The 12,315-nt window shown below is 33.9% G+C and overlaps 1 protein-coding gene across 1 annotated transcript; it reads left to right on the forward strand.

The window, feature by feature from the left end:
• Positions 1–763: 763 nt before the first annotated feature.
• LOC137824246 (auxin-induced protein X10A-like) lies at positions 764–1,329 on the forward strand. Its single transcript, XM_068629795.1, has one exon. It carries the CDS (start codon positions 915–917, stop codon positions 1,191–1,193), a length of 279 nt encoding a protein of 92 aa, XP_068485896.1. The 5' UTR covers positions 764–914; the 3' UTR covers positions 1,194–1,329.
• Positions 1,330–12,315: the final 10,986 nt, after the last annotated feature.

The following is a 12,315-nucleotide window of genomic DNA, read 5'->3' on the forward strand; positions in this document are numbered from 1 at the left end:
ATCCCAGTAGGTGAGATAAGTTATATGAATCACACAACGCTATTTAGCTACTTGTGTTAAAGGTCAACTATATTTCCACTGCAATTTTAAATTTCTCATGCTAAATAGTGCAATAACATCCAAGTGGAAATGAAAAAAAAAATCTCTAGGTGATTTGAGAAACCAAAATATCTATATTTACTAGCCTATAGGATATTTGACCAATCTCTTTAAAGATTTCCTTGTATCCAAGTAAGCTCACAAACTTTGGATTGGTTCTATCAACTGGATAATCATCTAGTCAGAGTAACTGAGCAAATCAATAGAAATCCAATTTTAATTTTGGTATCTTTTAGTTACAAGTAACAGTCTACACAACATTTCAAGTCCTGTGTTGTAGGGACTATACAATGGATGCTCCTTTGCACTATTTTTATTACGTGGAGGGTGAAACAGATACACATATCCCCACTACAGTAGACATTTATTTTACTGCTTTAGTCATCAGAAAGTGGTAGTTTATTAACTTGAAGAACCGAAGTATATGTTTTGAGACTGTCTGGATCATAAGAAGAAGGCCATTATATTGGTTATGCAATTATTTGCTTATTGGCTGTAAAGTTTCTTTCTGAAGTGCAACCAGGTTGGCATGGATTCTCAATTCTCAAATAATCCCTCACCAAAATCATGTAGGCAATATCATGTGACACCTCATTAGCCCTTGTCTCTCACTAGACCCCATCAAGCATCAAATTCCCCACCAACCATCGAGTTCATCAGAGAACCGATTTCACAGACTCGTATATCTATCTATATATACTCACAATGACATTCTCAAGCAATGCAAGTCAGTCACAAAGTATTCAAACATTTCTTTCACACACAAGCTCTTGCATTCTTTGGTATTGTTCTCTGTGCAATTCATCTAAAAAAACATGGGCTTCCGCTTACCCGGTATTAGAAGATCATCTTTTTCAGTGACCAAAGCAGCTTCCAAGGCTGTGGAGGTCCCCAAAGGCTATCTAGCAGTCTATGTCGGAGAGAAAATGAAGCGGTTTGTGATTCCTATTTCATACTTGAATCAACCTTTATTTCAAGAATTATTGAGCCAAGCTGAGGAAGAATTCGGGTATGACCATCCAATGGGTGGTATCACAATACCTTGCAGGGAAGATGCTTTCTTAGACATCACTTCTCGTTTGAATAGGCTATAAATCATATTGGAGGAGACTGACATAGAATAGTTGAGGCAAAGTGTACAGAAGACAATTTTATTCATTTATTATCCTTCTTTTGTAAGTGGAAAAAACCATCTAAGTGGGGTAATTATTAACAGAAATGTTATATTTCTATTTTGGTCAAGTTTCAATGAATTTTACCTATACACTTTCTCTGCCAAATTTTATTTATATTAACAGCCACTGTTATGTACATTCTCTTAAACGCACTTTTCTTCTCCCTATGCTGTTCTGCTGCTACTGTTGTACAGCTAAAGCAAATGTAAGTTTATCCTAACAGACCTGTCGTACAATAGTGCATGATCCATGCCCTTGAGCTTTTTCTTACAATAAATTTGTGATAATGTTGTCCTTTTAGAGGAGGGAGTTGTAGTGAGATGAATCGGAGTTAAAAACTTGAAAAATAAATTTGACAGTGTAAAATATGCACATACATATTTGAGGTGGTGTGGTAACAATAAATCCAATTTGTGTGGATAGATACATCCAGATGCTGTTTTGCTATACTATGTTGTGGATGGAAAACCTAAACTTAAATGGATAACTATTTATTAGATATAACAAGGGCTAATGATTTATTAATTCAATGATCTTGTGTTTGAACTAAATTGATCAGCCTGAATTCACACATTTACCTCACAACAACAAATTACTTGTACAATTAACTAAACACAGGAGTACAATTAGCATCCCAAGACATAATAACTAATAAATATGCACCCCCTAGGCATAATAACTATAAAAATATGATGATATCTTAAAAGTTTGAGTTGGTAGTACTTAGGGTGACTGAATGGTCAACCCGGCCTGTTTTGGCCCAATCGTCATTGACTAACTAAAAGTAGGGCGGATTGACTCTTAAGGTTATACGGACTAAAATTAGTAACTCGTCCCGCTAGAGGTGGATTGACGGGTTGACATGCTGAACCGCCACTTTTTTATTTTTATTTTTTTTAATTATTTTGTTTTAAATCTATTTACTTGGTTGTAGTTATTGATGTCACTTTTTTGGACAATAAAAATGTAAGGAAGAGTAATAAAATTGAATCAAACTTTAATATTATAATAAAAGAAGGTTTAATGCCTAACAAAATAAAGTAACTATTATCAATACTTTAATGAATAAAATGGTGTATAAAAAATTAATATAAATAAAGTTTTATATAAAACATTGACTACCACCAATATTAATTTTAAAAGCATGAAATTTCTCTTTAAAAGTGCCAAAGATAAAGAAGCCCCGCCTGTTTTTTTTTTATCAACAATAAACAAATATATATAAATGGACCACTTCAAGAATGATCCAACCCATTTACATAGAAACAAGGACACCCTAACAACATAACCCCTTCCACTGCTAAAAAAACTAACCCTCACATAGAACAAACTCCAACACCAAACTAAAGCCAATAAAGACAGATTAGAGGATCAAGACACCAGTCAGAAAAAGAAAAACAAGTCGGGGATATTTAGAAGAGAACCAAGACTAAACCTTCAATTGAGCAAAATAGAAGATATCAGAATAATAAAAAACCTCACCTTTAAAAATAATTTTATTCCTATGACTCTAAATCTCACTAACCACCGCAATCCAAATATTCTCCATCCCTAATAAGATCGACTCCACAACATTACACAACCTGAACTACAGAAAATGGGAGTGAACATGAATGGGGACAACCAACGAAATGCCTAACTATGTAAATTGACCTTAGTAACAATCTTATTTTCCAACACCCTTCAAGCGGTAACATGAACTGAGGGCAAAACCTTAATCCTCCAAAACAAAATTAAACATCCTCGATGAATTTCTTCCTGTACCCCATCATTTTCGAAAAAAGACTGTTTTACCCCTTTTAAAAATGACTTCCGAATTGTTCTTTCCAGGATATTTCCGGAACATATTTTTCAGAACATATTTTATTAATTTTGGATTTACCAATCTGGAAATCAAAAAAATGTGTTCCAGAAAGGATATTTTGGAATGATTTTTTGTCTTCCAGATTTTCAATTCTAGAAAGACCCTTTGCTTATGAAATTCCTGAAACACTTTTTCTTAAGAAACTCTTATTCTGAAATCATCCAAAATTGTGAAAGGATAATTTTATTATTTCAAAGAATATAGGGGTACAAGAAGAAAAATGTAAAGATGCAGTAAGAAACTATCAACTTATTGACTTTTCAAACCCATCTATACGGGTTCACAAGTTCAAAAAAAATTAACTTGCCTTAATAAATGATGGCGGCCCACCGAACCAGTTTTGTCATCCCCTAGTACTAATGTTAGTTAAGGTATCATCACTTAAATAAGTTTACTTGGTTTTTGAAAAATTATATGCTATCCATAAAAATTTAAGAAATTTTGTAAATGAATTTCCATTTAATGATGCAATGTGATACCGTTCATTCTTGACAGAGAAGTTTTACTCATTGAAGTTAAGCTCCTAATAATTTTTTTTCTATTTAAATTTAAAATCTGTCTATTGCTTTAAAATATATTATAAATGCTTGACCAGAAAAAGTACTATATTTTAAAAATCTGTTCAAATATAGTTTTCAACCTTAATTGTCTTAATTGCAGTTTGGTCGAAACTCCCGTACACTATCTTACCCCGAACAATTACATTGATATTAAAATAAAAATAATGTAACAATAAACGTGTGCAAACAATAACATGTTTATGTTTAGGATCACAAATCATGAACCTCACTAGCAAATGACATCAGAAAGCAGCAACAACCCTGAAGAAGACAACGGAGCTGGGGAATAGATTATTCATTAATAAACCCTAAAAGTGAATTCACACAAATATATGTACAGTTAAATTATACTAAACCCTAAAATCGAATTCATTCAAATATTCCCCAAAAAAGATAAACTGAGCTTGGTGGATGAATATGAAACCCAGAAAGTGCAAGCTAATGGTAACAGAGTATGCAACGACAAATAAATGCTTTAAACACAGCGAGTGTGCATATGTTTCAATTCCTCAACATAATCAATGGAAATAATAATTTTGTTCCTAAACACATCTTCCACTTTTGCATGAAAGCAAAGGGAAAAAAATAGAATCTCTACAAAATTGTTTGTTTGAACTAAATACATCATGTGTGTCGGTGTCTGAGAAGTCTTCAAGTGAGAACCGACATGATATTTAAGAAGACATCTTCTCTGCAAGGAATTGTAAGGCCACCCATTGGATGATGATACCCATATTCTTCTTCTGCTTTGCTTAGCAAGTCTTGGAATGAGGGTTGGTTCAAGCATCCGATCGGAATTACGAACCTCTTCTTCTTCTCTCCGACATACACTGCAAGATATCCTTTTGGGACTTCGGCACCCTTTGAAACTGCTTGTCTAGTTCTTCTAGCACCAAGCAAACCAAAACCCATGTTTTCTACTGGATTGTTATAGAATGATCTCCAAGACTAATATGCTAATCAAGTGTTTCAAGTTCGATGCTTTATGACATATTTGAGAGTGGAATGATGGGTATATATATGGCGTTTGTGTGGATCACCTTGCTTCTCAAATTGAATGGTTTAAAGGGTATTTGGGTTTGGTGAGAAACAAGGGATCATGAACCATGTGGTTTTGTCTTGCACGTCTTTGTCAAAAAAGAAGATTTTTTTAGAAGAGTGGTCAATAAAGTTGCTTGAAGTTGAAAGAGAATTGTACAGCAAAGAACCTAATTATTGTTCAAACCATTTAATGCCCTGTTTCTTGTTGTTGAAGACATGTACCAGACATTACTCCTCTTCTCTTCCTCACACGTATGTTTCATTGTTGACAAATATCTGTGCAGGCTATTGGAAACTTATACTCAGTGGTTGCACTTGTACAATGCCATTCATCATGATAACAGCTTGCATGACAAGTCCTTGCCAACCGCACGGAAGGTACTTGAGATTTAACTCTCCATCAGGACCTCACAGTTTACTACGGAACAAGTACAAAGCAACATACAATTTAATTAGAGACTGAGACATTGTTTGTTGCATTGGTATATTCCTTTTATGACATTGTAGTGTATTTGGATAAAGTATTGGAATAATGGAATATACCTTCAGTTTCACTCCAGCAACTTCCAGTAACCTTCAGGGTTAGAAAATCATTATTATTAACTTTTACTTTTACCCCTAACATTACATACTGCCACATGCCTTCTTAAGATGGATTTTTTATTCCATGTTTAGTTCAGTTTAAAAGTAAAACTGAAAACACGAGATTACAAAGACTTTTGATAAAAGGGTGAAGCCTAAAGCTAAGAAATTATGACATTTCTACATTCTGTCGCCAACTTCTATTAAGCCATTTGTCTTGGCTTTCACTGAATCTTAAACCAATCAACTCTTTCTTTTCAAATTCTATCATCTTTCAATGAAAATGAAAATGGAAATCTCTATAGGTGTTATGTCAAATTGCCAGTTGGAATAAATGTTTTGGCACAATGGGTCATGACAGAAGACAGACACTTAGCTTAATTTAGATTTGACATGTACTTATACAGCTCATAGATTGCGAATCACCATAATTACATTGCTTATGTGACACTGTTGAACGACATATTTTACTAATCCAGTAACATACGTTTATTCGTTTGAAAGTAATCCAGTAACAGATGTCAGGTTTTTATTTTTTAAAATGTGTTATTTCTTGTATCGTTTTGCTTAATTCTACAAGGATCACAAAAGGAATAAGTGAATAAAAATGAAGCATGCATGCCGAGGAAAGAACATAACGATCTAGTATCATTTTAAAAAGATAAAAGGAAATACATGAATGTTACATTAAATATACATCATGAAAAAAATAAAAATGTACAATATTATTTTTCTATAGAGGCTTGGTAGATGACTCTAATTTGTGATGGAGTTCAGAGATTGCAGCAAACTCTGTAAAATTAATCACTTTATTTGCAGTCTTCTTTTCTTTTGTGTCTAGAACTGGGGTCAACATTTTGGGATCCATGTCCAAGGTTATCGACAGAACTGCAATATTACATTCAAAACAGCCAAAATCAGGTTTAGCAAACTAATTTATATTTCCTATAGACCAGTTAAGGGAGGCAGATGCTAGATGGTCGTCAAGTTTGTGCTGTATGGTATTTTAATTCATTCATGTATACAAAAAGTAAGAACAGTACAAATTCAGAATAAATCTTTAGTATGTTTTCATGTAAGTGTCATGAATTATTTTACAACATCTAGGATAATACAAAAAATGAAAAAAAGAAATGCCTGCTCTACAATGTTTGTCTCAACCAAGCACTCTATATGTTACTCTCCTCTAAAGAGCAATATGGGCTATAGCACATTCAAGCGAGAAGCTATATCTAAGAACACATCTTCCTTGCAGGGAATTGTGAGACCTCCCATAGGATGATCATAGCCGAACTCATCTTCAGCTTGTTTTAACAATTCTTGAAATAAAGGCTGGTTCAAGAATGATATGGGAATCATGAACCTCTTCATTTTTTCTCCAACATAAACTGCAAGATAGCCTTTTGGGACTTCAACAACCTTTCTAGCTGCTTGGCTTGTAAATGATGTCCGTCTTCCAAGTAAGCGAAAACCCATTGTTTTTGCTTCTACACCCAAAGAACTACAATGTGATCTCAGAGGACTAGTTAAAGTTTGCACTAAATTTGAGTTCTTCCGATTCAGTGTAAGAATGACTTGTGAAGCTTGTATGCACAATGACAGATACACAAGCATATATAGATAGATAACTCAAGCCTTTCTCTCCTGAATTTGGAGGTGAATGTACTATTTGATAGGGCCAAGTAAGAGACAGGGCTCATTAAGGTTGACGTGATATGTCTTGGATAGTCTACCATCAGATTTTACTTGAGATCTAATAAATTCTGCCTATGCTAAAGTCCTTGGATAGGTTACCATCAGACATGTTCTAGACATATTAAAGATTGTGTTCATGGTTTCTATAAGCCAACTGGCAGATATTGATACACTATAAACCCTAAAATCTATTTGAGTTATTAAATAACATTATTTGAAGACAAGAGATGTACTGCTTTTGATGATTTTACTCTGGAAAATGCTACAAGTACCTTGAGTACCTGGCTTATGGCCGTACAAATGAGTCATCCACCTTGTTATGTTGCTCAATAGATAGTTACATGACAGAGTTGTGTGGAAGTAAGGGTAGTTAGTTATAAATAGCCCAGTGTCATAAAAATATAATATATAAGTTTGTTGATTTACTTAATTCTCTGAAGTCTAACCAGATAAAAATGCAGTTGATAAATCCAAACTCAAGTTTGTGAACTTTTCTGAGGTCTTAAAATATGAGAACATTGGAAACCTATTGAGCATAACAAGGTATAATCCCTTATTAGGCTAACAAATATTCCATTCCTGGGTTCTTTAAAGCACTGATTTGTTCTTAAATTTCCTTTTTATTTTAATATTTTTCACTTTAGCCTCTGAGCTTGCTATGATGAGTAAATTTACAAAGCAACTGCAATTTGCCTTCAGCTGCACAACATATAAGCTCTGAAATCTGATAAATGCTGCACTGATCAAATTTTGGTAATTATAGTGCTTGATTTATGGCTAAATCTTTCAGTGAAGGAATAAGAGAAGCTAGCTACAGGTGTATGTAAACTAAACCACAAGTCTAACGAATATGAAATTTGGTTAACTACAGAAGTTATATATCCATAGAAATAGATGGTAACAATTAGGTTGAAAAAACCTATATACTAGGTCCACTATTATCTGTTTTGCTTGGTAGTTTGGTAGTGGTGAAATCTTGTTTACGATGGGGGCAATTAATTTTAACTTTACATGAGGGCATAAAAATTAAAAATCTTTATATCCAGTCCTAAATAAACTGATGCTTTTCTCTTTGGCTGAAGCAAAATTCTATTAGCTCTGCTAAGACTGCGAGGCACGTGGGTGGTTTTGGTGTGGAATTCATGCTAAAAATCAAGTGCTAATTGAATTGCAGAAAGAACTGGACATTGTAATTGATAAACAAGAGTACTCTGTAATTGAATTCATTGTCACAACAAAAAATGGGGCAATCTTTACAATTTGAGAAGATGCCTCTTGTACAAAATGTTTCTACTAATCTGTCAGTGTCCTACAGTATGAGAGTTATTGTCTATTCAAGCGAGAAGCTATATGTTGGAAGACATCTTCACTGCAAGGAATTGTGAGGCCGCCCATGGGATGATCATATCCAAACTCTTCCTCTGCTTGACTCAATAAGTCTTGAAATGAAGGTTGGTTCAAATATGATATAGGAATCACAAACCGTGTCTGTTTCACTCCAACATACACAGCAAGATAGCCCTTTGGGACTTCTACAGGTTTTGAGGTTGCCTGCATAGCTGTGACTGATGGCCGTCGAATACCTGGTAAACGGAAACCCATTTTTTCTTCCTGTTTGAATGAAGAAGATCAATACCAAATTTACTGTGAATGAAACCCAAATGTTGAAACTTGAGGATGCCAATGGCTTGTGTTGTTTGTGAAGGGAAATGATATAGTATATATAGTTCTAAAGATTCCCTAGAAACTAAAATCACAGAAAAGGACTGTTAAAGGATGGAGAACATACCCATGAGATATCATGTGGTGCTGTCTTTAATGTCTCTGTCAAGGATAAAGTTGTGTAGAGTGTGTAACCCCACCACACCTTATCAAACAGTGGCAAACATAAAACCTCCACCTCCCACTTCTAACCAAATGAGACGTGCCTAAGTGAAACCAAACGTTTATTAACAAATCAATTGGTATTCCATAATTTCGTAAGTATGCTTTGGAGATGTTTTCTTAAGGTTGATAATGCAGCCTAATGTTGAAGTAAGTAATTTCTGGCTGATGAGTTATAAGGGTAAGGATTGTGATAGATCATAGACATATGTTTGATATCACACGTCTGTTTTATTTTAAGTGGATTTGCTTCAGAACGTGGGACCCCTTTGATCAACTATAACATGTTGCATTAAGTCCTCCAAGGCAACGCAATATGCCATGTCTCCTTGTTGGTTCCCTAATTCTTATCTCATAGACCTCCACCTTCAATAATACACAAGGACAACAATTTCTCACAAATTCTTTCATCTATATATATTCAAGACCGTAAGCATTTAGAACGACAAAAAATCATTCATATCAGAGAGCATTTGAAGTTCACCATCTTGTATCTTTTTACGAGATTTATTCTCAACATTCTATTCCCAAGTCTCAGCAGCACACACAACAATGGGTTTTCGTTTACCTGGTATCAGAAAAACATCATTTGCAGCAAACCAAGTTTCTTCAAAAGTTGCAGATGTGCCAAAGGGCTACCTTGCAGTGTATATTGGAGAGAAGAGGAAGCGGTTCATGATCCCCGTATCGTACTTGAACCAACCTTCATTTCAAGATTTGTTGAGTCAAGCTGAGAAAGAATTTGGTTATGATCATCCAATGGGTGGGCTCACAATTCCTTGTAGAGAAGACGTGTTCCTAGATACTATTTCAAGCTTGAATAGGTGTTAGCCCCTTGAAGATGAAGTCGACATAGATGTAGACTAAACTTCACCGATTTTTTGTAGCATAGTTTCTTACCTTGAAAATATTCTCCTCAATTTTGTTATCATACTCTGGCAAGTGTAAAAAAATGTTAATTTAAATGAGAAGTTTCCTATGTGAGAAGTTGTGGTTTTCTTACAAAGTGTTTATATAGATAAACTAAGCAATTTATCAAATGAATATGAAATCTCTTCAGCCATGGATGCTATCTATTGAAACTAAAATGGGAACAATGGACCACCATATTAAATCCACTGTGACCACCTTGGCAATTTGGTGGAATCTTGTGTACGACCGGGACCCTGAATTTTAATTTTACAAGTATGATATATAAGAGTTAAAAATATTTTCAGACCCTTCCCAAATAAATTGAAGCTCCTCTGTTGCCCTTGGAAATTGTAAACCCTTGCTACTCTGGATATTATTTATATTTAAATATAACTTCTGAACGGGTTTCCATTTCTTGGTCTTGAATGCATAGTTTAATATCTGTTGAGTAGATGTGAACACTTTCAGTAGGTCTACAAAAGCAACTCTTGAGGTTCATTTTATATAGAGTGAATTTGTTGTGATTGTGAAACATTCTCTTTTAGATAATATACAATACCTTCTCTTTTCCAATTTTGTCTCATAAGTACTCAACCAAAATTTATTTTGCTTTACTCTGATAATCTCCTTCATTGTTAACAATTTAATATATATATATATATATATATATATATATTTTAACTATTGCATGATACAGATTAGCATCCTTGTCCAAAGTATTTCTGAAGGTCCAGAGTTTCGGTTGCTATGTTGATGAACATATATTTTTTGACACACAATAGCCTTAATCATAGATTATTGGACTATAATATTAAATAAATCGATTGTTTTAATTAATATTCTTATAATTGGGTTTATTTGGGCCTTAACTATTATTTTTGTTAATTTTGTGTTTTTAGAGTAAATTATCCGGAGGAAGCATCTAATGGGCCAAATATGCAAAAGTCCAAGTTGCTTCTTGAACCAAAACAATAAACACAAATTCTGAGGAGGAGGAAGAGAAAATAAAATCTACAATGTATCAAACAGAATTGGAAGCAAATCTTCTGCAAAATACAATAATTCTCGAAAGTTGGAAAGTTGGAAACGGTTAACATAATATAAACCACAATATTTTCCCAAGATCTTTGGAGCAGAAAAGCCATAAAAAGGACACAAACATCAAGGAGAAAATGAGAGAGCTTCATAGGGTTTTCTTAGTTTACTTTCTTCTTTGTAACTATTTTGTTTTGCCTCCGCATGGAAGGCTAAACCTTTTTGGTTGATTCTTTTGTAATTCCCCATTGAGTTCTGAGGTTTTGTTTAATAAAAGTTTCGATTTTTAATTCTCTATAGCAGTTGTTTTAATAGTCTAATCTCTTGGAAAATTGGTTTTTGTGAGAGGTTGTACTTAAACGCATGATTGAGAGTCTTCCTTATCTTAAACTTTGGTTTCTTAGCATTGTTTTAATTAATTTCAAGAGGAGGTAAGCATTCCCATGGAGTATATGCATGGAACAAAGTGGGTATTGATTAAACCAGTAGACGCATGTTTTACTGGTGAGTTGTTTCAGTTGAATTATATTGACGCATGTTCAATCTGGTTTAACTCTGTTGGAGGATTAAGAAAAGATTAACCTTTAGAGAACCTGTGAAGAATTCAATGGTGGAAGAACTTGGGATCAACGGCTTTTTATTTGTTATTTTAATCTTTTTTATATTTTTCTACACAACTATCTAAACCCCTTTTTTTATTATTATTGTTATTGCTAACTTTTATTGCTTGCATATAGATTCTAAACACTGATCTACTGATTTTAATATTGGATTCGCCAGAATCATATTAATTTGACAGCAAAACGACAACTAGCACATGTCAATCAACAAAAAGAAGAAACATGTGATAAAGTGATCGGTAATCCAGAAAGATACTATGGATTAATCAAAATAAAGTATGATGATGGTAACAATAGCTGTATGACAGCTAAAAGAAACGACTTCAAATATTGATAGTTGTATATGTACATTAGCTGTTTGGTATGTAAGAGTTTCTATTTCAAATCAATTAATGGCTGTAGACGACAAAGTCTCAAGTTAAAACCAATGCAATTCTTTGTCATAACAACTTCAACCACTCGTGAGCTGTGATGAAATACGGAAAGTACAATGCCAAATATAATTTAATTGGAGATTGTAACATTGTTGAATAGTGAGATCAAGTAATGGTGGAGCTCATAGATGGGGAGAATCAGCATAGATGCAATTCACGTGTGACACAGTGAATGATATAACTCAATTCTGATAAATTTCATTACTACCCAAGGCATGGAGAAGTCCACCATTACCTATTCACAGACAGCGTATGTTGTGTATGATTGAGACCATGAATTTTAATTTTGGGAGTATAGAACTTAAAATCTTTCAAGTTCTGTCCCAAATAAATTGATGTTTCTCTTGGCTGTGGCAAAATACTATTATAGGACTGCCCAGAATGTGAAGCAGATGAGTGTCGACATGCCGTGGA

The sequence above is a fragment of the Phaseolus vulgaris genome, chromosome 11 (assembly GCF_000499845.2).
Source record: "Phaseolus vulgaris cultivar G19833 chromosome 11, P. vulgaris v2.0, whole genome shotgun sequence".
Classification (NCBI taxonomy): domain Eukaryota; kingdom Viridiplantae; phylum Streptophyta; class Magnoliopsida; order Fabales; family Fabaceae; genus Phaseolus; species Phaseolus vulgaris.